The sequence below is a fragment of the Podarcis gaigeae genome, assembly GCF_964106915.1.
Source record: "Podarcis gaigeae genome assembly, chromosome: 1".
In the NCBI taxonomy this organism is placed as follows: Eukaryota; Metazoa; Chordata; class Lepidosauria; order Squamata; family Lacertidae; genus Podarcis; species Podarcis gaigeae.
Window position 1 is genome coordinate 92,209,242 of NC_139678.1, and position 27,792 is coordinate 92,237,033.

At 40.1% G+C, this 27,792-nt stretch overlaps 1 protein-coding gene across 6 annotated transcripts in view; it reads right to left on the minus strand.

Annotated features, from left to right (window-relative positions):
- Nucleotides 1-27,792, minus strand: part of ADCY5 (adenylate cyclase 5) — a 182,070-nt gene that overhangs the window by 32,174 nt on the left and 122,104 nt on the right. For all 6 annotated transcript variants that reach the window (XM_083734361.1, XM_083734360.1, XM_083734364.1 and 3 more), the window contains 6 exons: nucleotides 23,224-23,335; nucleotides 22,938-23,065; nucleotides 17,965-18,123; nucleotides 16,067-16,208; nucleotides 10,732-10,872; nucleotides 2,317-2,339 (listed from right to left, as the gene is read on the minus strand). In XM_083734361.1, coding sequence (XP_083590487.1) covers nucleotides 2,317-2,339; nucleotides 10,732-10,872; nucleotides 16,067-16,208; nucleotides 17,965-18,123; nucleotides 22,938-23,065; nucleotides 23,224-23,335 — 705 coding nt within the window. The remainder of the gene's footprint in view (nucleotides 1-2,316; nucleotides 2,340-10,731; nucleotides 10,873-16,066; nucleotides 16,209-17,964; nucleotides 18,124-22,937; nucleotides 23,066-23,223; nucleotides 23,336-27,792) is intronic.

Below are 27,792 nucleotides of genomic sequence, written 5' to 3' on the forward strand. Positions count from 1 at the left end.
AACAGCCCTACCCTCCATGAATTTGTCCAGTTCTCTTTTAAATCCATCTAAGGTGGTGCCCCGGGGGGCTGCACAAGAAGATAGCTGTTTGTCCCCCAAGGAATGGATCCCTTCTAAGGGAATGTTTCCCGTTACCTCAAGACACCGTTCTCCTTCCCCAACACCTTCCTTCTTCCTGACAGCAGGGGAACTATCAATATATATAGGTGGTAGGGTGCTTTATATCACCCATTGATTTGGAGGCGGGGGTGACATTAAAAATCTCACCCACATCACATGGAAGAGAACCTATAACATTCTACCTCACATCCTTTGCAGAGACTTCAAAGCCATTTTACCTCCGTGCCATGAATGTTCTCATTTAGCACAAGCCATGTTTTAATAAAATGGCAGCAAACAACTGCACAGCCCAGATCTTGTATTATTCACCTCAGATTTTCATAACCAAACAAACTTCACTTGGTCTTCTCTGGCATCTCTAATAAAAATGCTGCTTTAACAAACACCCTTAATTAGGCAACTGGTGATAAATTTGGAGTTCTCTGTCTCCCATCCCACTCCTGCCTTATATAACTCATATCTGAAATTCCTCAGATGCCATTACAAATCTAATTTGTATACTGGGGTTACAGACAGCAGCAACCTAAGTATTAGATAGGGTATGCTTATTAAAGTCAGTTTTATTGTTCATGAATCTAGATAAAATATGTTTATAGAGATGTACTATAATCCCCGGCATAAACTTTTCCTGATAAAAATAGTAGAATTTAGGGCATTCATTAGACAAAAAACTTTAAACTGAAGTTATTTTTTCATATGTAATTTTCATATTACAAGAAAGATCTATGTTCTAAAAAACACTTTCATTCAAACACAAAAGATTATTACTAATTTGAGGCAGACTGACCTGGTAAAAGATTTAGATAAACAAACAAACAAACAAACAAACAAACAAACAAACTGGTTAAAGATCCTAAGAATGCCCAGACATTTAGTGGGAATTACCCTTGTTAATAAATTTGCAAAAGAAGGGCATATTTCCTGGAAAATGAATCTTAATTAAGCTTTGTATAATGGCTCTTACCACAGTCATTTTATAGAGCTTTTAGTCTTATGAAAGCAATTAAGAATTGTGAGGGGGGGGATAATATTTTTTTTAATCTCAAAGATTTGTTGAAAGTAGACAAAATGGGAAGAAGGAGTTATACAGATCCTGAATTCAACACTTTAAAAAGCACTCTTGAATTTTTCCAACATTTTTCTTTTTAGGTATGATAGAGACGGTTCCTTCCTATTTCCTCATTCCTTTATACAGTTTGAAAGTAATGGGGCATCCAGCTATTACCTTATCCTTCTTTATTACTTTTATTCTCATGTGCACATAGATACAAAAGCTGGAGATCAATAATTAAGTCACTACCTCCTCCACTTCCCATCTTTGGATCAGGAGCTACACAGCAACAATACAAGCAGCAGCAGCAGGGCTCATGTTTTGACTAATCAAGAAGCATCTCCTTTCTGGCAAATTGGCAATGAAGTCACATCCTTCATAGTCAGAGAACTACAAGTGCTCCCCTCCTTTAACATGACGTAGCCTTACAGGACTTTACATCACACAATCTCTGCAGGGCTCTTGTAGGCGACAATCAACAGTTAATCTGTGGCTTCCCTGAACTTCTGAGGTTATGCAGAAAAGGGCTAATAGAGTTCTACACTTCCCCCACCTATTAACTTTCTCCTCCATTTTTCCTTTGTGCCATGTGAAAAAGATGTTTGGAGTGCTCCAAATAATACTTTAGATGTGTCACAGAGAATGAAACCAAACAGTGCTTGGTGTCCATCTTGAAACAGAGTTGTTCAGGAATGCAGGGTTGCTGTAGTTAATCATCACAATGACCCTGTGAGTTAGGTAAGGCTGAGAGTTAGTTCCTCTTCTTTTACCTCTCACTTTCTTTTTAGTTAACCCCCCCTCCCCCGTGGCTCCTTATTCTTGAATTTCTCATACTGGTGACACCCAGTTTAAGAGCCTTTCTACACGTGCAACCTTTTTAAAAATGTGGCTCATCAAAGCTCCCCTAAAGAACAAAAGATAATGCCAGTGGCAGGAGGGGGTAATGGTTATGTATGTATTCATCACATGGGCTTTATAAGCCTCTTATGTATTGTGTTCCAAAACCTAATAAACATTGAATGAGGAAAATTGTGACTTAAGGTGATGTATTATAACGAGAAGGTCCTCTCCACAATTTGTAGATGGGCAGCTTGAAAAATTTCACATTATTAAAAAAGAGGAATCAATTATATTTTTTCTCTTACTTGTCTTTTGGATCTTCAAAACCCTGAAAAGAAAAAAATATATATACAAATTAGCTGGCAGAATGAGCTCGAGTACAATGAAGAATTCTGAACCATTACCCTACTAAATACTTCCATTTGTCCATATCACAGTGATAACAGTCATGCCAAAAGAAGGCAACATTATCAGTTATGAGTCAAAGAATAGAAATGTTTTGTAAAGTTCAACATAAAGGCTATAAAGTTGGTCACTTAAACTTATGTGTCATACACCAGCTGATGTAAACATCATATTGTTCTATCTAAAACTCTTCCACAATGCACTGTGGTTCATTTTTTTACTATGTGTCCTTACAAATGATGTTTTAAAATAGTGACTGACTGGTAGGTCGATCTGGATGTTTACCTTGTAAAAAACTGAAATCATCACTGATACCAGCTAGTGCATTCTGAATGATTAATTAACTCAATCAAACTTGTTTATATTAATTCAATCAATATAAGAAAAAATAATAATAATTGATTCAGTAGCACCTTAGAGACCAACTAAGTTAGTTCTGGGTATAAGCTTTCATGTGCATGTACACTTCTTCAGATACCAGGTATCTTAAGAAAGAAAGAACGAAAGAAAGAAAGAAAGAAGGAAGGAAGGAAGCTTGGGCAAACCAGTCCTTCAGTGGCCCCCTTCTTGAAATATTCAAAATTGCCAACAATTTTTGAGTTACCTTGGGAACAGAACAGCAACTGCTCATCTCTGCAAAGATCTTGCTGCAAAAATATCTCCCTGATTATGTTCAGAAACATGACACTAGCATAAAAGGGGGGAAAGAGCACTCTCCCAACCTCCCCCCCTCGAAAAAGAGTGGGAACTAAACTCCTCTGTATATCTCACAGATATATGCCAAAAATATGATTCTTGGCTACTTGGTAAATATTAGCTTGTCCTGGGTCTACTTTGTTTTGTTTGGACTGGGAAAAGGAACCCTTAAAGCAATAAACAGTGAAGGCATTTCAGAGCAGAGGTTTTCCTAAAGCTGATGGTAGACTCTGGACACACTCATGTTTGGCACACAATCTCTATGTCAATCACTTCCAGATCTCTTCCACTTTGGCTAACTAATGCTCAGGAGACAGCTCCTCAATTGCTCTGTGCCGAGACTCCTGGAAAAAGAATTACCCACTCCACAACACCACCATCAAGGAAACCATGGCAACAAACATTGCTACAAGAGAGAAGAATCTTTCACAACTGAGGACACTTCCCATTTGTTGCTTTTTAAGGAGAACGGCAGCATTTCTCCTTAGGAAAACCCATACTGGAGGTGCCATTGACGTAAGAAGAAACATGGGCGCTGGCCCATCTAGCTCAGTACTGTCTACGATGATGCAGCATCTTTCCAGCATTTCTGAGGGGAAATTCCCAGCCCTACCTGGAGATACTGGTGACTTGAACATGGGATCTTTTGTGTGAAAAGCATGTGGCCTGCCACTGCTCTCCCTCCACATATATAACCTATGTATGAAAAGCAACCCATAAAAATTGAGAAAGGCTATTCACATAAAACAGGGGCAGGGAACCTCCAAGCCATTTGGCCTGCCAGGCTGTTTCAGTCAAGTCACACTCACTTGCCCCATATCTGATGTTATATCAGGTACTGGAAACGTAAAGGCAGAATTTGGATGATAGGAGCTTTGCCAGCACCATGCATCAGCGGAGTCTGTACAGTGCTTCTTACGTGCCAGCTATCAGCTGAGTGTTGGCAGTGCTGAAGTCATGTGTGCAGTACTTTCCAAGCTCCAAATAACAGCTGATTGTCAGTGAGTGGGAAGTGCTGCAGCACATTTTTTTTGCCTGTACAGTTCAATTTCAAATCATGCAGGTAAAAACGGGTCACCTGATATAATCATAACGTCAGGTGATTGACAATTAAGCAGCCGTTCCCACCCATTAAGCTTGGCTCAGAGGTGCCTGGAAATAATTTCTGATTGGCTCACAGGGGGGCAGTTCCCCACCCCTGATATAAAGCTTCAGATAATCTAAATGAGACTTCTTTATTCAAGCCAATTTTCAAATTGTCACCTTTACACACACACACACACACACACACACACACACACACACGGATACAAACAAAATCGGGCCTGTGGATTTATGGAAGTACACACTTTAATATAATCTTGGACAGTAAGATAATGATTTGGAAACAAAGTAATGGAAACAAAGTAGGTGAGCTGTCCAGTCTTGGCTGGTTAGTGGCAGCTGCAAATCAAAGCCAAGTTCAGGAGAATGGAACAACAGATGATTTCGGATGAGGGGGCAAGCCAAGCTACAAATTAGAAACAGAGACATGAAACAATGCTTAAAAGGGAGAAGGAACCAGAAGATGCTACAGGTAGGCCAGCTACCTGTGGTCTGATGAACAGCATGAAGATGTAAAATTACAAGGGGAAGAGTAATGCTGGCAGTTCAAGAGCTGCTTCCCACAACAGGAGATAAGAGATAAGAACAGTATCTCATGTGAAAGGTCGTATTTCCTTTTAACTTAATAAGCAGTTTTCCTTACATAAAAAACGTAAGAAACAACAATGAAACCCTTGATTCTCTCTCACACATGGGGCAACCTGCCCCACCAATTCAAGCAACAAGAGACAGTGAAGTATTTTACTCCTGTCTTCCTCCAGCGGGAAAACAAATCATGGAGCGACTGTGTTAGCGTTATATCTGAACAAGTGAAGGTTTGTTCTAGGGAGGTAATACAAAACCACACATGGGACCCAGGAGGTGCTGTGAAACCTGCGGCTGATCACCAGCCAGCTTCAGCTGTCTCAAACCCCATGGAGCCCCACAAGGTGGTTCCATTGGGAAAGGGTTAGAACTGTGTGTGAACTAATATGTTTTACCGTGGTTTATGACGTGACACTGTGCCCAAACATAACCACTGTGTTGGAAAACAGCACTGAGAGTGCTGAGCAAGTTATTTTACTCATATACCTGCAGATGGGACATGTTCATGACCTCAGACTCTTTTATTTAACCCAGTGTGATGAACTGCTACTTTAGCAATGTTTGCTTTGCACTGTAGGCTAAGGAACTTCTGTTTTATGACTTATTTGGTATGTAATTTTCTGTGATGGATATTATTGGTTTTTCTAGTGCATTGAACAATTGCATGGAAGCATAATCAAGAAAAGTTTGATTAATTATAAACTCCTAACTTGGGTTTTGTAACATGAAACAGTACCAGCTTTGGCATAGGTTTTTTGGGGGAAGTAGGAGTGGGGCAAAGAGATTTGCAGGTTTGTAGTGAGTGGAGCTATCAAGAAGCAAATTAATCATAAAACACAGGTCTTCACTATTCCAAGAGCAAAGAGAGAACAGTTAAAAAAATGATATTCTACAAAGAAAGACAACAATGGCTGGAAACAGAGATAATTTTTTCAGAGAGTTGAAGGTGGAATAATAGAAGCATTGTTCCCTGCAATGTGCATTCTCATTCCAGTATCATCTCTGGTAAACACACTTTGCAAGCTCTTTTGATGCTTTAAAAACAAGAAAAAAGTATTTTAAAACAGTAGGCAAGGGAAATTAATATGGATACCAAGGATAACAACTGCATCTATTAAATTAACTTCAATTTTATCAAATATGCACAATCTATTGCACATGGCTACCCTCTACTAGCTTGTCATGGGACATTGTTGAATGATACATTTGTTTGATTCATTCTTGTTACAGGCATCACTTGGATTTTAATTTTAATTTAACACTATCTCTATACTTCTGGGAGAAGGATGGGTTGGGAAATAATGTAATTGCTGTTGCTTTTAGTTTTGTTATATTTGAAAATCACTAAAATAGGGGGAGAATGATATCATCCTTATTTTTTTTAACCTTTTCTCCAGCCTATCATACTCCCTCCAGCTTGCACAATTACTAGTCACAACATGCATATTTGAAATGCTGTCAGCCAAAGGAAACAAATAAACTCTTCTTTGTATCAGTACAATGTTAGCACAACGCTGAGCCCATAATCAGTACAAAAATCCCCACATTTTTCACTGTGAGAAACACAAATCACGCATGTTATTTGTGTGTCAGATTCTCCAAACCTAATGCTATGATGCAGAAACATGCAACTCCCACAAAATATCCATTCGTAAGTAAGTTAAAGAGAGAAAAGTTGTACCATCTTCACGTTTCAAGATGTCTTCTACTCATACAGTGCACAAAGTGGAGGGTATGTTTTTTTAAAAAAATCACAGTTTGATATTACAATAAATAATAATGTTTTCCCTCTGAATCACCAGCTAGACATAGCAAACTCTAATTAACAACATGATGCACAACACCTCTTGGCACTACTACCCTTTTCCTATGAATAGGATGATGCAAGCACCCAACTAACGCCAACTGAAAGAAACATCTAATTATAATTACATGCTAGCTTGATTAGAATCTCTTAATCACATCATGCTTTGTGAGTTTGCATGACCAAAAAGCCAAGAGAGGTTTTATGTGAACAAAGGCTGCAGCTGCACTGATATTATGCTACTCCTACTTGACAAAACTGCATATGAAAAGCATGAGCATAAAAGCAAAATAATAAGGAGGGGAAAAACACCAGCAACATTCATTTTAAAGCCATATTACCAAATATATCCAAGCTGGTCAAACTACATAATACTGAATATACAATTACTCATAGCAATATGTTTGCAAAAACATACAGTGCTATATGATCAACTCAATTACAGCCAGTAGAAATCTCTGCTTTTTCCATTTTATTTTAAACAGAATCAGCATTACAGGTAATTATGTCTCATGCCATATTCTGAAAGAGATGCAGGTTCAAAAGCATGCTCTTAATTTGGATATGAAGGATTGCATACCTGGATGACGTTAATGACATAATTTGCATTCCCCTACATGCTGTGCAGTTGGTTTTAATATGAGACATGTTCTAGTCAGTGTGCAATGCAGATGTATCTTTATCTTTGAAAGTACCATTATTTAAAAAAGGAAATAGATTTATTGAGTAAAGCCTTCTGTTAATTCACAGTTAATATGTGAAACTTCAGGGACAGGTATTTGAAAGAACATTATGTGAAACAAGTGGGTATGATAATAAGAATACTAAAATAGAAGTGAATCTCAGTGCTTTTTTCCCCAGCTGGAACTCACCAGAACAGAGCTCCTTCACCTTTTTGGTGTGTTCCAGCAACTCTTTGTACCACTGCTGGTGTTGGAGTGATCCCCCTAAAAAAAGCTCTGTTTCTAGAAAAAAAAAGCACTGGTGAATCTGATATTGCTTTTTCAATATTTTGTTTTCCTCAGGGTACATTTCTGTTAATAAGCCTACTTATTTTCAATAGTACTACTATGCAGTAAGTAATTTGAGGATTTATTATCTTGTTTGTCTTCCTGATGCATGCAGAATTATAAGCCTGCATCCTCTAAACCAGGGTGTTGCAAGAAATTTGGTTGCGAGTTGCTCTAATGTTGTTTCTAATGTTACATTTTTATGTCAATAATTTCCATAAATCTATCATAATGTAACATGAGAGCAAAACATATAAATAACATGTAAAGAGAATGCAAGTGTCTATTTTACAGCTAAGATATGCCCAGTGATTTTTACAATATGACTACCAAGAGGGTATTCAAGCTGCTCAGCACTAAACTATGAACAAATATAGTATATAAATCTTCTTGTTTAGTCGTTTAGTCGTGTCCGACTCTTCGTGACCCCATGGACCAGAGCACGCCAGGCACTCCTGTCTTCCACTGCTGCCCTCAGTTTGGTCAGACTCATGTTTGTAGCTTCGAGAACACTGTCCAACCATCTCGTCCTCTGTCGTCCTCTTCTCCTTGTGCCCTCCATCTTTCCCAGCATCAGGGTCTTTTCCAGGGAGTTTTCTCTTCTCATGAGGTGGCCAAAGTATTGGAGCCTCAGCTTCACGATCTGTCCTTCCAGTGAGCACTCAGGGTTGATTTCCTTAAGAATGGATACGCTTGATCTTCTTGCTGTCCATGGGACTCTCAAGAGTCTCCTCCAGCACCATAATTCAAAAGCATCAATTCTTTGGCGATCAGCCTTCTTTATGGTCCAGCTCTCACTTCCATACATCACTACTGGGAAAACCATGGCTTTAACTATACGGACCTTTGTTGTCACGAAGAGTCGGACACGACTAAATGACTAAACAACAACAATAAATCTTCTAAGAAAGCAGCTTGCTCCTGTCTTGATTAGATACTGCAACTCTCTCTCTCTCTCTCTCTCTCTCCCACCACTTACTTACTTACTTACTTACTTACTTACTTACTTCCTATAATGGCAACTTAACGGTAAAGGTAAAGGACCCCGACATTTAAGTCCAGTCGCGAACGACTCTGGGGTTGCGGCGCTCATCTTGCTTTACTGGCCGAGGGAGCCGACGTTTGTCCACAGACAGTTTTTCCAGGTCATGTGGCCAGCATGACTAAGCCACTTCTGGCAAAACCAGAACAGCGCACAGAAATGCCGTTTACCTTCCTGCCGGAGCGGTACCTATTTATTTACTTGCACTTTGATGTGCTTTCAAACTGCTAGGTTGGCAGGAACTGGAACTGAACAATGGGCGCTCACCACGCTGCGGCGATTCGAACTGCCGACCTTCCGATCAGCAAGCTCTAGGCTCAGTGGTTTAGACCACATCGCCACCCGCGTCCCATAATGGCAACTTATCCAATCAAAATCGGGTCCAATTACTTGTAAGTCCTACTGAACAACAGTGTTGTCACTTCCAAGTAAATATTCATGGGACCGCACGTTAAGCTGGTTTTGGACACTGTACCTTAGAAACACCTGGAGTTCTGTGGCAAACAAAAGAACAAGTTCCATATCTGTTTGACTCCTCCAACCTAATGGGGAAGGGTTTATGGACCATCCACAGGACACACTAAGAAGAGTTCAGAGTTCAAGTCAATTCTGCTGAATATTCTGTTTCCCACAGGCATCTGGTAGGCCACCATGGCAACAGGATGCTAGACTAGTTGGGTCATTAGCCTGATCCAGTAGGCTCTTCTTATGTTCTTCTCTAGTGGTGGGTTACACCCAGGAATGTGGTGTCTCTCATTTCTAAAAGGGGCTGGGCTGAGCTTTGAATGACAGTGCCACTCTTGGCAGTCCTTAGGCTCCTAAACTCATTGCCCAGCTAAGCAATAATACCTCTACTGAAGATGGGTGAGGGGCTCCTGCTTCATGTCTGACCAGCAGATTATACAGCTGAAGCAAGTACTGTGTCTTCCCCAGTAGTCAAGCCCACAAGCCACTTTCACAGTACATTTTTGAGTTTTAACACTGAACTTTGGGCTGTTGGTGAAAGTACTCCTTATTCTTTAATGTGAAACTTTCCCTTTAATTGTTGTTCTGTGCTGAGGCTGCCTCCAGACTGCCGGTATTTTGCCAAAAGGATTCAAGCACATACTGGAAAATTAGGTTTGCACAATTAAACTGGATTAAAGTTGCCCTGATGCAACAAACCCACTTTTAAAGTGGACTTCTCATGGTTAGGAAAATGACAGGGATGAATGATTGATTAATGGGAAGTATGACTGCTACACAAACAAATCAGTATGAATGCTCATTTTCAAATAACCGCCTTGCAAACTAATAAGAATGAATTTTCAATAAAGACCAGACATAGTCTAACCTCTCCCTAAGATTTGTCCAAGCAAATCAAGATGAATGCTCAATCAACAGGTCATCTGGAAGAGCTCTGCATTTCATCTTCTGCCTCATCATCATTGTGTGAGAAACCCTTGCTTAGTCTAACTGGGGGAGGAGGGAGATCAACAACAACAGAAATAAATTAAAAACAGATTAGACAGGGTAGACCCAACGTAGACTGCTTTGCAAGAAACATAATGGGGTTTAGTAAGCCATTCTGCATTCCCTTTTAGACAGTGCTGTTTGTGAGACTCCCCCCCCCCGAAAATGCAAGGTAAAGTACACAGTTTACTTTACCTTTCAGATTGTGTAGTAAGAATGGCCTTGTCTAGGGTAAGTGTTAGCAGCAGATGTTTGATGCAACTTGGGTTGTACCAGTTTTCCTGCTGCTGCCTTCAGTCAGTCCTGAGCCCAGCAGCAGATACTGATGAGATACAATCCAACCCTCTGGCTGGTCCTCAAAGTTTACGTAAAGGACACTATTTTTTTAGAAACAGTATTACTTGGGAGTTGTTTGTTGTTGTTCTTTAAAGTTTGAACTACTGTTTATGAGCTCGGGGTTTATAGAGCATGTTGTATCTGGTTTGATTTGTACCTCAATTGCTCCCTAACATAGTAATGCCACAGCCACCATAGACTAAATATAGGAATATATATTTACATATACACATGCAAACTTCACACACAACAGCAACACATGCTGCATAAAACTGAACAGCGTTACCATTCTTTTCATCTCCTTGGAAACTTGGTTGCTGCCAAGATGGTTGTAAAAGGAGCGATCTACTCCCCAGTGTGGTGGGTTGTGGCCAATGGAATTAGTGCGCTGACGATTCATCTTGGCTATTGTCGCTTTCTCATCTTTCTAGAAAGAAGAACATAGTAAAGAGATTACATTTTGAAACATTTCAGTGGCTATATGTCATCCTAAACCCTGTCTTAACTTCTTTATAATCCTCAACCAGCATATTAACCAAAATCTTTAAGACTGGATGGCTGTGATAAGTATTCTTCTCATGTTCTCACTATATTACACTCCCTTCACCCTATGGTCCCCTGGCAGGTTACCACAAATAAAACATAATATTAATATTAAAACACAGTATCATACAATATTAAAACACAGTATCACACAATATTAAAAACAGCTTGTTTAAAATAGCAAATGTTACAGAAATAAGGTGTCAAAAGCCATGGTAAAGGAGAGGTGGATTTTCAGCACTCGCTGAAAGCTGTATGATGAAGGTGTGGGAAAGGAGCTCCACAACTTAGGAACTGTCATGGATAATGGCCTCTCCAGGCCGCCATCCCAACATAGCACCCTCCACTCATCTTAGCACCCAAAAGGGTCTATAGGGAAGGAGGTGGTATTTCAAGTATATGGAGCCTGAGTCATTTAGGGTTAAAATTCGTTAGAAGAATTTGAACATGGCCGCATTAAACAAAAAAGTCATAAATAGCAAATCACAGAAAGATCAGCAAAGGAGAATTGAACCCTATGATAACCATGCCTTCTCTTTTCTGCATCCAAAAAGTGCTGTTTAATGTAGAAGAGCTCCAACTACAGATGTCTAGTGCCAGAATGCTGCATTATGACCGAAAGTGAGGTTCAAGTGCTTCTAAAAATATAATACTATGAACTCAGTTATGTATTTAGCTGGCTTTTTCCTTTCAGAAATAGCCACAATGATTTATTTTACATTCCTAGTCTGTCTATTTCTGCCTTCCAGCTGAAAGTGATTTTACATCTACAGATTTTAAAAATATATCTCATTAGTTGCCAAAAAAGGAAGAAAGAGCAAATCAGTAATCTGCAGCTAAATATTTATTGCATGGCATGAACAAATGACATTGTCTGATCATTTTATTATAGCTCAGCTAGGGGTTTTGCAACTAGTAGTTATCTAAAAAGCTGCCATAAAACCAAGCCTTTATCTTTCTTTAAAACTGTTTCATTACATTATAAAACCCTCCTATTCACAGATAAGAGCTGTCATATCATGAACTTTCTCTAACGATCATATTTCTGCCTTACTGAGAACAATGTGTATTAAATGCTTTGAGCACTTAGGAAAAACACTTTGTATTATTTCAAGAGGTTTCTTCATTTCAGGGTTTGCCAGTACATCCCGCAGTCCTAACTTCATTGGAGCAGGATGTGGGAGAAAATGGAGCAGCAATTTTTTCTTTTTATCTCGCCTCACTTTCTAATACCAATAACAATCCAGCTCAGGAGAACATTCAGAGTGGACTGGGTCTCTTAGTCTCATCGCTGGGACAGTGCAGACAGATGGAAGACCAGCCCAGCTGAACACGGATAGCATATTTCCCTCGGTACCCATTCTGACATGCCTTAGTTAGGACAGCTACCACTCTTATAAAGGCTAATCTGATATATTCTGGGACATCAAATGAAACCAGTGCAGCCGTTTGTTTATTTAAAACAAATAGAGAGAATTTCCACCTAGCACAATGGCAATCATTCTGTGAGGGCAAGCTTTTCAGCTTGCCAGACGGAACAACCCCTGCTCTCCTCCCCCTCCACACTGTTCTGGGGGTTCTTCCAGGCATTCGCCGCCCCAGCCAATTCTGTGGGCTTGGAGGAAGGACAGAAGGGGAAAGTCCAACTATGCTAGCAGAAGTCCTTGCATGGGCTTCTGCTAGCAGGAATCATTGTTTGAATCCTGCCCCAAAGCTGTAACTCAGTAAACAGAATTGCACTGTTAATTCACATTTCTGTTTTGGAGGGTATTCTTTCTATATTCTGTTTGTGTTGTTTTAATATTATTCTGTCTATAACAGTAATGGGGGAGGGACCGACCAAACAAGCCCACAACTCTTAGCACCAGTTAAAAGACATTAGACAAAGGCCTGGTCCACATGCCACCCTACGCAAGACCTTGGCCTTAGGGGGAACAATGAACTCCCATAGCACAGCATGCAGCTGCTATGACACGGCAAGCTAAGGAAAGGTTTGATTTAGCATTTTGATTTAGGATGTTGTCTGAATTCAGACTTGTGGTTGAGCTCTCTCCAGATTTACTGTGAGCTACAACCACAGGGCCCAGGGTGGTAGTGGGGTAGCAGTGAGGGTGTTTTTATTGGCAGTTCTACTGTGGGGTAGAGCTAAGAACAGATAAAAAGAAAACACTTATCTATGGCTATAACAAAGTGATGTAATAGCCCTCCAAGTCAATAAAAGGAACTCTTGCAATGGGCCACAAATTTTCTTAGGTGTGTTGCAGTTCCCACCAGATAAAACACAGTATGGGGGAAGGGGGGAGAATCCTACAGCTTCTGCAGGCCAAGCTGCTTGTGCTAAATAAAGCACATTTTGCAAACCTGCCAACTTTGCTGCTAATTGTAAAAAGTTTATGCAAATGAAGTCATTCACTTCGAGTGCTGACAAACACAGTCACCATTCTCTTGAAAAATGCAGTAAACTTCTAGCAGCTCATATAAAATTGAAACTGTAAACATATATGCTCCATTCCTAAAAATGAGGCCATCTGTCTTCTTAATAGTGTCCTGAAGCTCAGGGTACAACTTACTGTTATTTGTCTGGAAATGATTGGTAGCATTTTTTGTCATTGCCTGGATTTGTAGCTCTGGATACAAAATGGAGTGTGCCATATTTATTTTTAAGTATCTGAAGAACAATCTACTTTAAGAACCTTCTGAGATTAAAATCTGAGCTTCCCTAATTTAATGCTGAAATATTTATAAAGGTCGCTATGTTCAGACAGTTTGTTTTTTCCCCTTTACACAAAGGGAAAGGTTTCTCCCAAAACTCTGAATGATTTACAAGGACAATTCGTAAGTATCCAAGCCTCTTATGGTAAGGAAACTCAAGATTGCAGTCTTAGAAACGCTTTGTTCCTTGTCATTAGCTCTTTTGTACTTTCAAATGTTAAGTGTTACCATGGACCAACATTAGCCTCTTTTAGCTATGCATACGGGAGATTCCTCAAATCGGAGCAAAGAACAGATGTACAGCTATTTATTCCACTGCAAGCACAGTATAGGGAAAGACTGCATGCAGGGTTCAGATAGGGAAAGGTACAGAAGGAGGCATTGCTGTTAGCTCTGAATACTCTTCTTTGTGCTAAGCCGAGATAAAAGACAAAATTAACATCTTTCTGTCTCTGATTATGCTTCTTTCTGTTCCACATTCTTCATTTCAATTAAAGCTCTCTATTCTGCTGTGTAAATTGTGGACATGCCACTCAGTTCATGTTCATGCATATATGACACCCTCTGAGCTACTTTGCCCAAAGCAATGTAGGCTTCATCATTCTAATCCATCTAAGTGGTACTTTCTAGACTGATTTGTTTTTCTAACAGCAACATCGTAACAGAGTAAATTTATATGAACTGGACTCAAACTTGGCTGAAATTCATAAAGTCTGAGATATTAAGATTATCTGATTATCTTGCTGCATTAGGATCACATGAAAGTCATCTCAGTAATCGTTCTGTTTGTTCAGCTGGGTGGATTTCTAGAACACCACTTGGAAAACAATTGACTTGCACTCCTAGGAGTTGATAGAACTATTTCTGCTCTACACATCACTTTCAACATTTTTGTTTGATTACATTATTGCTGCATTTTTAGAAAGAAAACCCCAAGCAACCTGTACCCAAGTTTAGTAGGACACAATCCAGATACAGCCTATAGAGAGGTCTTTGAAGGACATTTGTTTGTTTGCCCATAAAAAGATCTCTACATAGGGTGATGTTATAATGTTTTCACTGTTAGCCTCCATTTTGTGTTCAGGAGTGAACCAAAGATGGGCTTGGCGAAAGTGAACAACCATAGGAAAAAGACCTCCTGCCTTGATCTCATATACAGTTGTACCTGATTTCTCCGTGCTTAACATTGTTAGCGAGATCACAAGGAACCAGAATGTTCATTGATTGACTCACCAGGGAGCTAGATTGTAATAATGGTACCAAGGCAAAATAATTGAATGACAAAAGATAAACGGATACAGGTTTTTGCATCTAAAAGCTTGTGTACTGAACTCTAGAGACAAGATTTCTCCATCAACCAAAAATTCTATAGAAATATAAATAAAAACCAGATAGAACCACAGCATCTGCAGTCAATACAGCATGACTGACCGGGAAACCACTTGCCATAATCATTGTTCTTGATAGGTAAATTCATTCAAGAGGGACATCCACAAGGTAAACCTTCCAAATGAGTCATGCTTATTTGTTTATGTGCTCAATCTATCTCATACAAGAACTTTCCCCGTTATATTACTGTAGTCTTCTGGGTGCAAGTCAACTCATGGGTCCAGTCAGCAGAAGTCTTGTGCAAGGAAACAGGGCTTCCCCGCTCTTGAACCCCTCAATTGCCTGGGGGGGGGGGCAGACTGGGAAAACTCCCAGAACAGCACATGGCGGGAGGGAGAGGGGGGATTGTTTTGTCTGGCAAGCTGAAATGTTTGCCCTGGTGGAACAACTGTCTTAGTGTGATCTTGAATTCCTCTCACTGAATTAATGGGTGTTACTTAGTCACATTTGTTAATTTCTGAGTAAATCTTAGTTGAAAGCGCCCAAAATCTGTAATTCTAAACGCACATTTTAGGAAAAACAAAAAAAATTCCTTCCAGTAGCACCTTAAAGACCAACTAAGTCAGTTCTTGGTATGAGCTTTCGTGTGCATGCACACTTCTTCAGATGCACATTTTAGGATTTAAGGTAAGTAATAAATCTTTATGAAATCAGTAGTACAGTACTTCTGATAAAATATTATTCAGATCAGGCTGGAAAAAAAATGTGATTTCACCAGAAGAGGACACATTGCAAACAATTATTATTGCAGCAAATAAACTGTGCAAAAAAATGGAATGTATAAACTCCTCAAAAGAATGGAGAGCATCTAATCCTCTAAATAGTGAGAGCAACGTGAACTCAGTATGAACCATCTTACACCATGGACTCTTCCACTTCCCTCTTAGCAGGTTGTCATGGGTATGTATCTATGGTACCACCTTTTTACATGGCACAGCTGGACTATTAACCTATAATAACTTTTGGTTGACTCTTACCCTTTTTTGGCTGCATCGTACAATGAGGAAGGTCTCAATACTATGTTCTTTGAGGTAAGCATTACGTTCTCCTCCAAAACCAAGCTCCACTTCATAGTCACCATTCAGGTAGTTCAGTGTGGCTTTTGTTATGTGGATTCGCCTTGGATGAAGACAAAAGGCAACAAAATAATAAAAATCATTGAATGAACCGAGAAAGAAGCAGTCTGGAAGAGAAAACTATTACATGCAATGGAATGGTCAAGTTGTACTGAAATCCTACCCGGCAACTATAATCGTTCCACAGTTTTGTGCTTAACATAGAGGTCAATAACATAAAAACAAACGTTATGCCTATGTTTTCCTGTGCTTATAAGTATCCCTTGACTAAACTGTTATTTTATTTGTTCAACCATTCAACCTATGCCACCCCAGCTCACCAATAACAGGCAATGGTTCACTGCCACTCCTAACTATCCCTCTTCTCTTTGATATGGTCAAGAGACACCCTATGAGAGCTAGGGTCAAGGCTTCTTGGCTCATTTACAAAGAGGCCCTTCACCTGACTTCAGATTTTCAAGGAAAGGGTAGATACTTCTCTTTTTAAACAATTTTTAGGGGACATATACATACTGAAAATTTAATGAGGCTACAGTGGGGGGTTTTATTAGTCATACACACACGCACATGCATATTTTACTGATGCTTGTATTGTAGTTAACTGTTTCAATTTCCAGCTGGGAGATAAAAGCAGAACAAAAACATTTTAAATGGAATAAAATATTGGAGCAACTTGTGTTGGTGACCATGATTTGTAGTTTCATTAGGGCTAAGCTGCAATGGTGTGTGCAAGTGCTTTTTATTAATACTTTCACACTTTGCAAAAAGAGGGGATGGATGCCTATTTAGGTTCTGTTTCCAAGTGAAAGCAGAAAACAATGGCCCAGCTTTGCACAATAAGCACAACATCCTTGACTTAGCATGACACAGCAGCAAATAAGACTCAGGAAGAGCAAAACGTGGCCTCTCCAAGAACCCTCATGGTTGCATTGTTTTAGTCAGACTGTGCAACCATTTGGTTTAGTGCTGGGGTAGTCAACCTTTTTATACCTACCGCCCACTAATGCATCTTTCTTGACAGTAAAATTTCCTTATCGCCCAGCAGTGCTCGATGGAAGGAGGATTTAGCTTGTGCTGTAGAACCCCCTACCACCCACCTAGAACCCTGAAACGCCCACTAGTGGGCGGTAGGGACCAGGTTGACAACCCCTGGTTTAGTGTGTCATGCCAAACAAGACCATTGAACCAGACTTGTTTTTGTTACATTGTTTGCATGTGAACATTCGGCACAGCTCTAAATTTCATAAACATTTCTCCAGTTAAAGGATTTGCTAGAATGGTTGGTCAGTAAAGGAAACCTCTGCAGATTGAGTTTTAGTGTCTCTGGTATAGAAAGCTGTTGTGAAAAAAGGAACAATGGAGTGTGAAAGTTTTGGATAATTGTAGCAATCCTTTCCCTGGGTAGGATACACCACCTCCTGAGGCTGGCATTCTGCTACATGGGCAGATCAGAACCAGAGAAAGAGGAGTTAGTTTTGCACCATTTGTGCTATACCATTTCTATGGGCCAGATCAGGATTTTAAAGTCCACTTTTTGGTAACAAACATGAACAGGAGGAAGCAAAGAAATGGCATCTGAAGTTTTTATTTGGACACGCTGTACTTCCCATCTCTCCTTTTGTACAGAGAGTGCGACATCAAAAGTTAGTAATTTGCCCGAATCTAGGTAGAATTGCTTGTCCATAATTCCCATATCCAAGAATATAATTAAAGGGTAGATGTATTAATGTGAGGCTGCAGAGAAGTTACTGGAGCAAAATCAAATAGAACAGTAGACTTCAAAGGCAAGACTCTCTTACCCCGCTTTGCCGCCTGCTTCCATGTGATTAGCTAATGTGACATCATTTGACCACACATCAAATTGCCATTTCCTGAGGCCCAAGACTCCACAATGAACTCTCCCGCTGTGGATCCCAACTCGCATGTTCACGTTGACACCTGTCACCTCCCGCACTAATCTGAAGAAGGATGCAGGAGGGGGAGGGAATGAAAGACATTGAAGAGGGCACACATTTGAACCGAAGAGACTGTCCTCAGTTTTTTTTAAAAAAAAAAATACTGTAAACACACACATACAGTGTTGCTTAAATGCTACATTTCACTAGGTAAGGCAGAAACCACACTGTGAAGGTTGGCTAGACCAGCAACACAAATCACTGGATGGAGGAGTTAGCCAAGGATGTCAATGTGCTTTCAGTTCAAAGCACAGTTTTTGTGTGTGGAGGGGGGATATCTGGGACACGGCAAAGAGCTCTGGCCTCTGATTTCCACACCAAAGCTGGACATCACTTGCCAGCTTTCAGAGCCTCATTAAACATAATAGCCATGTTGTGAAGAGAAAAAGAACAAGATTCCAGAGCTCTCGATTTATTCACAGAGTACCGGGCATCAAATGTTCCAGAGATGAAACATAATACATATGTGAATTATTCACTGTAGCAAGACATGCTGAGCTGCTGCAGCAGCAGAGCAGACAGGTCTGTCTTCTTCGGTTACTCCCAACAGGCTCCAATGCTAATGAGCTCTCAGATGTACAAAGCTTGCTCCCAAAATTATCACTGGAATCCTTTGTGGGATTTTGCCTTTTAGGGCAAAAGTTTACTTGGAAGAACACAGCAATTTGCAATGAAATTATATCTAGGGATTAGGGAGGAAACCACTGAGGCGACTCTTGGCCTTGAAAGACCTTAAATGCTTGCTCGTGATTGCTGTCACTGGATATGTTATGGCTGCTGTGGGGAGCCGCCATAGCTCAGCCACTTCCAGGATGGTTGTGCTGCACAGAGAGTAACAGTTAACTTCAGTGGAATGAGAAGATGTCATGGGTCGGATTGTCTAATGAATCAAGTATGACCGCATTGTAGACAGAAACTGCATTTTGCTCTCTGCTTCCCCCAATTCTGCCTTTTCTTTGCAGAATGCAACTTTTACTGGTGGAAAGGTTTTGCAGACATGGGAAGGTGGCATTTCAGATCAGCTACTGATTTAATAGACCTAGTGCAGAGCAAGTTGAGTGGTTCTTCATTCAAGCCTCTTGCCTTAGCTGCCCATAAGGTAGTATCAAGCTCTATTCTTCCTGCCTCAGTGCCTCTAACCAACTCCTATGCACATCTGTAATGAGAGGATCATACTGCTAACACAACTCATGGGAGTTCTGATATAGTGCTGTGTGCAGCAATCAGAGTACTTGACATGCTTTCTACGCAACTGTATTAGGAACAAACCACATGTGACACCAGGAGATCTGTGATCAGCCCTCCCATGGAGTTTTACAGCTGTCAGGCCCCCGTTCAGAATGGGGTCATGGAGCTCAGAAGTGGTTTTCAATTTTTCTTTTCTATCATTTGCATGATGTAAGCTCTCCTGCTCCAAGCTTTGGGGAAACTGGAAAACAGGCAGGAACCAAGGGGGAGGAATTTAGGGCTTGTGGTGAACAGGCGTAGAACAAATTCTAGGAAATCTGTTCCAGGGGCTGGGGTTGGCCCTTAGTGGACGCTATGATCTTAGATCATCAGCGTTCCCCAGGCATCAGATAACATCAGACATTTATTTTCCCTGTGAACCTCATACTGAACATTAGATGTGAAGACAAATGCAACTTGAAAACATAATTCACAGGAGGTCTCTCAGCCAAAGTGTAACCATTGGCTGCACATTTCCCCTCAGACATAATGTACAATCAGAGGAGCTCCTTGTAACCTTCACTTTCTCCTAGCTTCACAATTTGTATGACAGCATTTGTATGAAACAAACACTGGCTCAGTTATAGTGTTGCCCCTTCCTTCACGCTGCAGATACCATGTCACTTTAAAAAAAGGCACATCTGTGGTTATTCATTGATTGGTTGCTTTATTAATAATAAAGACAAACTTCTTTTTGAGGGTAAAATTGCTGCAGAGATGTGAGAGAAAGCTTCTTGATGACATCATCGATGTTGGTCCATCAGTGATGTGCACAGTGCATGCCGAATTCTGCTAAAAATTTGCAGCATCATTTTTTCACAACTTTTACCTCACAATGAATATATTGATAAAATGAATGCAGTGAGAACTCTTCCAAACAGGTTGCTTTCATCTTTATCCTATGGTGTTCCACATGGTTGTGTACCTACCTGAGGATAGCTAGGATTGTTTCTGCATACAGCAAAACAAAGTATGTGAATCAAGCCTTGGTTGTTGAGGGCAGAATCTAAGCTGTGGTCCTTGTTTATTTTAGTGCTGCTCACATCAGGCCAAGCAATTGTCGCACTTCTCAAAACTGTCCTTGACAACATTCAGTGCAAGCCTGTTCATATCTACTCAAAAGTAAGCCCTACTGACTTCAATGACACTTACTTCGAGGGGAGCATATATGAATGCACCTGAGGTGCCTAAATCCCACAGAATTTCTCCCATTCCCACTATGAATCTTTTCTAGTTTGGCCCTGATATAATGTGGTGCTTTCTCTAATTCACTGGGGCTGCAAGCAAGGCTCTGTGGCATTTCCACAGAGCAGCAGTGTGTTTTATATAAAGCACCGATACAGGCACTGAAGTGCACTCCATTTTTGTTTACAAATTGTTCTCTGTCAGCTTTGAAAAACCTGGTTCCCACTTTGTGTGGGATGAAAAGGATTCAACAATCTTATCTCTTTGCTAAATCTGGAGTGAGAGACTTTTTGTTCTCACTGCCTCCTCCATATTCTCTGATGAAAAGAGAATGCTTCTCAGACAAGCGAAGGTAATAAAAATCAGAATGCTGGAATGGCAAGCACTAAAACTGCTGGTCCTTTTAGGATGCTCTTTATGCTTGTGAAACATTAACACAGCACTATTTTGCTTTCGTAGCTTTTCAGCATCTATTTCGTGGAAATTATTATTATTATTATTTATTGAATTTATATACCGCCCTATACTTGGAGGTCTCATGTAAAGAGCTGAAAGGATAACTAAGAAGCAGATTGTTTACCTTGAAATGGAGATGTCAAGCATTGGTTGAAATAATAGGTGCAATCCAAAGAAAAGTTGCTGCTCTATGTCATACAGAAATCTATATGATTTAAGATGACAATCAACTGCTTGCATATGCAAGTTCAAGGTGCCCCTAACTTTGTTGGGATTTTGCTCAATATCTTTAACAGAGCCTTCAATCATGTGAAATATCAAGTTTTTGACCACCCACAGACTCTTCCTCAGGCAAAGAAGTTCAACATAAAACAAAAGAGATCATAATGTCCTTACTTTTTCAGGTTTGGCATCTTAGCACACAGCTGTTTGGGGACATTAGCTGGGTCACTGCCATGCTCACCAATCTAGCTGCCCAGTCTAGTTGCCTAATCTAGTTGCCCAAGCTGCCCTTCAGCTTGAAGCAGAGAAGCGGACACGGAGCAATGGTTCCAAACTACAAGAAAGAAGATTCCACCTAAACATTAGGAAGAACTTCCTGACAGTAAGAGCTGTTCGACAGTGGAATTTGCTGCCAAGGAGTGTGGTGGAGTCTCCTTCTTTGGAGGTCTTTAAGCAGAGACTTGACAACCATATGTCAGGAGTGCTCTGATGGTGTTTCCTGCTTGGCAGGGGGTTGGACTCGATGGCCCTTGTGGTCTCTTCCAACTCTATGATTCTATGATCAAAGAGAATTTTAACTGCAGCTATTCCAGTTGTAACACCAGCAGCCATCTAGACACAAAGAGCATCTGCACAAGTCAAGCTAAGCTAAAGAGCTCAGCAAAGTGCTGAGCACTTTGGTGAGAATATTTTTTACCTAGACTCGGGAGGGGAATTTGCATCCAGTCCATGGCATGACAGGAACCAGCTTTGCTCCACTTTGATCCCAGTTTGGATCAGGGCCCTGCATAGTTGCTATCTGCATGACAGGAACCAGCTGCATCATCATGCAAGCATGGATGTTGGACATGTATGCCAGAATATGAAGTCTTGGAAAGTGGTGACAACACACCGTTTGTACCACCACTTTGCCCTAATAGGAACCCATGACCCAAATATGCTTCTTCCATTCTACAGGTTTGGCACTTCCATAGGCCGCTGTTAATAAGCTACTTGTAAATTAGCACTGAGGATTTGCTACCAAAAACTTCACCATGGTCAGTTTGTTGCTTTACTGACTCCAAACAATAGTGACTTCTTGAAAAACCAACATGAAGAAAGTAGAACTACAAAAGGGGAGGGACAATGCAAGGTCCCCCCCTCCAATTCCAGTATATTTAAATTCCTTAAACATTCATCATATTGATATTTCAAGCATACACTCTTCTTCGGGGATTGGATTGGATTGGATTGATCTTTATTAAGGCCATTGGCCCATCACACGACAGTTTCCCATACCACCATAATGTACTTGAACCTCCAAATTCTTCGGGGACATTTGCTTCATATGTTTGTTTCCTTCTTTTTTGCACTTGACAAATCAAGTAAATATTCTCTAGTGTTGTGTTTCCCTGCGCTGAAGAGCTGCACAAGTACATTGCTGCATGTATAGTGCAGGGATGACAAGTACTCAGTGGGTCACACCACAGCTGCTGCAAGTGGAACAATGTCCTCCCCCCCCCCAGTCTTCTTTATTGCACTTGTATCTAGGGCTTTCCCCCAGTACCAGAAGCTTTCTCTCTCCTATTCCACCCAAACATTTGGTCTCAGCTAGACTTTGACTTGTTGGTATGAAACAGTCACAATGATTTACAAGATATAAAATTAATTGGAAGCACACACACATACAATATATATTTATATTTGTTATTTATCCACTGCCCCTCCCTGTGGTGCTTGGTACTTACGAGATAGCCTCTATCATATCCATTCCCATTTCAACACAGCAGTGCGCGTGGTCTGCTCTTGCCTCGGGTAACCCAGACACACAGTAATAGCAATCGCCTAGGATTTTTATACGTAAACAGTGATTCTCCTGCAAAACAATAAGAAGAAAAATAAACACTTTTACTTCAGGATGTTAACATGTTTGCCGCTTAAGGCAATGAAATTTTTTGCAAAAGTCTAAAGCAACATCATGCGAAAGGCACCATTATAATACATTTGGGGAAGCAGAAGGAAGAGAAAACTTACAGCTGCAAGTTTATCAAATCTGGCAAAGAGTTCGTTCAGCGTCATCACCAGCTCCTGGGCAGTACACTGGGAAGCCAGGCTGGTAAAGCCCTCAATGTCGGCAAAGAGAATGCTGCAACGATAGTAAAGGGGAAAGAAAACAGTGGAAAACACAGGTATTGGTAAATAAATGCTTCTCATTCATTCTGCCATCTACAAAGTTATGCAGAACTTTCCTTATCCCTAAGAGCATGTCCCTATGTTGGACTCCTTAAAATACCATTGAGAAATCAGTTTCAGTAAATGTGAGAATCCCTAAAACAATTAATATATGTTTTTCCATTGTGTAATTTTTTCTTCTTTGAGACATCCTATAATTCATCCTCTTTTGATGAATTTATCAGGGCAGCCCGACAAGAGACAGGCTATATACTGTTTCTCAGATACAGTCCCAAATATCTCTGACCAGGTAGCTATAAAAACAAAAAAAAGCTCTGTGTGTAAGAGCTCAATGGGTTGACTGTGCTAGCTAAACTGCATATATTGCATGGCACTTAGTTTTCTTCTTTGCTATTTGTGCCCTGCGTTTTAACATGAAAGGGGTCGTATGACCACAAAGAAGACCAAGTGACTGAAGATATAGCACAAGACAATTCGGACCAATGCATATTTTATATCTGCTTTACATTCCACAAATCAGTACTTTAAATATGCTCAGTTTAATAGCTCTCTATGCCATTCTGGGATAAGTTTAAATTTTAACAAATGATATAGTGATTCAAGTTTATACCAAATGGTATATAAATTTATCATCATTGTCGTTGTCAATGGGATGCACAACACCCACCCACCCACACATATTTTTTCATTACAAGGCTATAATACATTTTTACACAAAATACTAAAATGCATATAATAAAAACATGGTCAACTTCACCTACATTTATAGATGACCAGTATACTAGTATACACCTCATTTGATTCCACTAAATTAACATTAAAAAAATAAAGGTTGCATACTTGTACTTACACTGCTTTGTACTTTTGTTTCAGTGACTCAGCTGACCATTACTAGGTGCTCCCCATCCCTTTCCACTTATGCTGAGTCAGAAATGTGAAGCATTGCTTAAGCTCATCATATTAACAGGTTAAGATACTCACAAGTTAATAATAATGATTATAGCAGAATCAAGAATAGCTGTTAAACCAAGTGAGGAAAGCCCTGCCTCCAAAAGACTAATCCCTGCCTCACAGGCCTGTGAAATTACTTCACTGGGTAGGTAGAAACCAGAGGACCTTTCAACTCCTGCTCTACTATTTTCCACCTGAATTTATTATTGATCATTTATAATTATTGAGGATTAATAGTAATTTGAAATGTACTGTGTATGGTCATCTGATCACCTCCATATTTTAGATGCCACTGTTACGCGTTCTGTGAAACCTCTTTTGTTTATTTTTAATATGCTGTGAATCACCATGAACTTTCTTTTCACAACAGAAGGATGGTGTGGGTGTACACACACACACACACAGAGAGAGAGAGAGAGAGAGAGAGAGGCTGCACTCCTATGGTCCCTAGATGGGTATCCCAGGGACAATTTATTGTATCTCCCTCTTTGACAATGGACACAGAGAGAGATCGCTTTAGAGGCAATGACTCTCACAGCACAGTCAACTAGACAAGGGTAGGGTGGTGCTGAACCACCTCTTCTGTTCTCTTGGAAGAAATAATGTCCAACATTATAATTGCTGTTAAGATTATAACAGCTAAATATTGAGAGGCAAAACATCTCTCTTACTATATTGAAATCAACTGAGAAATTTGGACCATCATAACTGATTACAAAACAATACATGTGAAGCATCTTAACAGGTTTAAGAAAATATTGGTGGTTTTTTGGGTAATGTTTTGGAACAAGTTCAATGATAATGTTCAACCTGCTTATGCTGCTTACAAGCTGCTGTAATAGTATTTCTTTATGCTCCTTACCTTTGATTTATTTTTCTTATAAAAAAATTATAATATTCGCTGTACTACATAATCCACAGGAGGAAATAATAAGGCTCACAGTATGTTTCCAAGTTGCATTGCTTTTTATACATGACCTTGCAAACTAACATTATTTAGCTTCAGCAGCATACCACAACACCAAAATGATGTTCAAAAGATAAACCAAGCTCAATAACTCTAATGAGGAGATCCCAGCAGACTTCAGGGATACCAAAATTACCAATCTCTTTTAAAAAGGTGATAGAATGGATTGCGAAAACTATAAAGGCATCTCTATTAGCTGCGGCTGGCAAAATTCTTACAAGGATATTAGCAAAACATCTCCTAACAATATCTGAGGCTACCCTTCCTGAATCTCAAAATGGTTTTCGACCTTCTAGGGGGACAGTGGACATGATTTTCACCACTCAACAGCTTCAAGAAAAATGCAGAAAGCAAAACCAACCCCTGTATATGGTGTTTATTGACCTGACAAAGGCCTTCAACACTGTAAAGCGTAATGCCCTGAGGACTGTCCTTCTGAAAATCGGCTGCCCAGATAAATTTGTGAATATCCTTCAGCTCCTCCATGGTAATATGACAGCAACAATTGCAGATAACAATGACTCTCAAAGTGAACTATTCACAGTGGAATCAGGTGTTAAACAGGGTTGTGTTATCGCCCCAACTTTATTATATTCATCACCATGATCCTACACTTTGTCGAAGGGAAACTCCCTACTGGAGTAGAAATCATTTTTTGAACAGATGGAAAGCTCTTTAATCTGAGCAGGCTGAAAGCAAAGAAAAAGGTCACCATTACTTCTGCCATAGAGCTTCAGTACGCTGATGACAACGTAGTGTGTACACACTCAGAGGATGACCTCCAAACCATCCTAAATATATTCACGGAAGCATACAAAAAGCTTAGCCTATTGCACAACATCCAAAAAACCAAAGTGCTGCACCAACTAGCACAAAACAACCCCTCTGCAGCGCCACAAATCTAATGCAATGGTGTAACATTGGAAAGTGTTGATCACTTCTCCTACCTGGGCAGTTATCTTTCCACAAGGGCTGACATTGATGCTGAAATCCAGCATCACCTGAGCTCTACGAGTGCAGCTTTCTCCCGATTGAAGTGCAGAGTGTTTGAGGACCGGGACATTTGCAGGGAAACCAAAATGCTTGTTTACAAAGATATTGTACTACTGAAAAATGGACCATGCCATCTCCAACTCCTCGATTCCATCAATGGTGACTCCAAAATTTGTTACATATCACTTGGGAAGACAGGTGAACTAATGCCAGTGTACAGGAAGAAGCAAAGATGACCAGTGTTGAAGCAATGATTCTTCAACATCAACTTTGTTGGACTAGTCATGTTGTTCGATGCCTGAATATTGTCTTCCAAAGGAACTATTATTCCAAAATTAAAAATGAAAGGCATAATGCTGGTAGTCAACAAAAGAGGTTTAAAGACTCTCTCAAGGCAAATCTTTTAAAATGTAGTATAAACACCGACAGTGGCCTGCGAGCACTCAGTTGGAGAACAGCCTTTACCAAAAGTGTCATGGACTTTGAAGGCGCTCAAACTCAGGACGAAAGGGAGAAACGTGCTAAGAGTTTGGTAAACCCTCACATGATCAACTTGTTTGGAAACCTATGTTTTCTATGTGGAAGGACGTGTGGATCCAGAATTGGCCTCCATAGTCACTTACGGACTCACTGTAAGTGAAGATCATGTTCATGGAAGACAATATTACTTGGCTACGAGTGATAGCCAAAGAAAACCCTAATGTAATTATTTATTGATCTGATTAAAGCCAAGAATGGGTCAAGACTAGCTCCCTCCATTTTACATTTCAATCTTTATTTATTTTCTGATCTTATCTAGAGCATTTGTACCCTTGCTCTTCAGCCAAAAAGGCTCTCAGAGTGGCTTTCATACAATTATGCGGGCTTGCAATTGAAAAGACACAACACACAAGAGAAAAGGTACAGGGCGGAAACAGGCACCAATTATTCAAAGAGCATTTTAGAGTGTTTGGAGTACTTAACTCATAGCACCTTAAAGAGTAACCAGTTAATTACAGATTAAGCTTTAGTGGGCTAGAGTCCACTTAATTAGTGGCATATTCTAAAGCAGATCAGTACTGCTGAGCCCTGTTGCTGAGGTTGAGAAACAGTGACTTGCCTTAAGACCAATATGTGGGTGAAATGAGATCTGAAACATGGACTTCGGGGGGGGGGGATATTTCTAATACCATAATAGTTCCATAATAATGGGTATATAATTTTTTTCCATGGCACATCACAGAAATTGCAATACATTAAAATAAGCATGCTTCAGCATCATCCAGACAGACAGCAGGTGATAGCTTTAGAGATTTTCCAGCAATGATCTGACCTTGCATATGACTACATATGCAATGGTCTATTTATATGTTGACACAGTAAAACTGAATTGCTTTAGTTGTCTTCCATTGGAATTCACCTATAGATTTTCTGCAGAAAATATGTGAGTGTGCAAAATTCCTCTCTGGAAGAAAAGTTATTTGTGGAAAGGAAGAGCAGTAGTCTTTGGCCCAGGATTC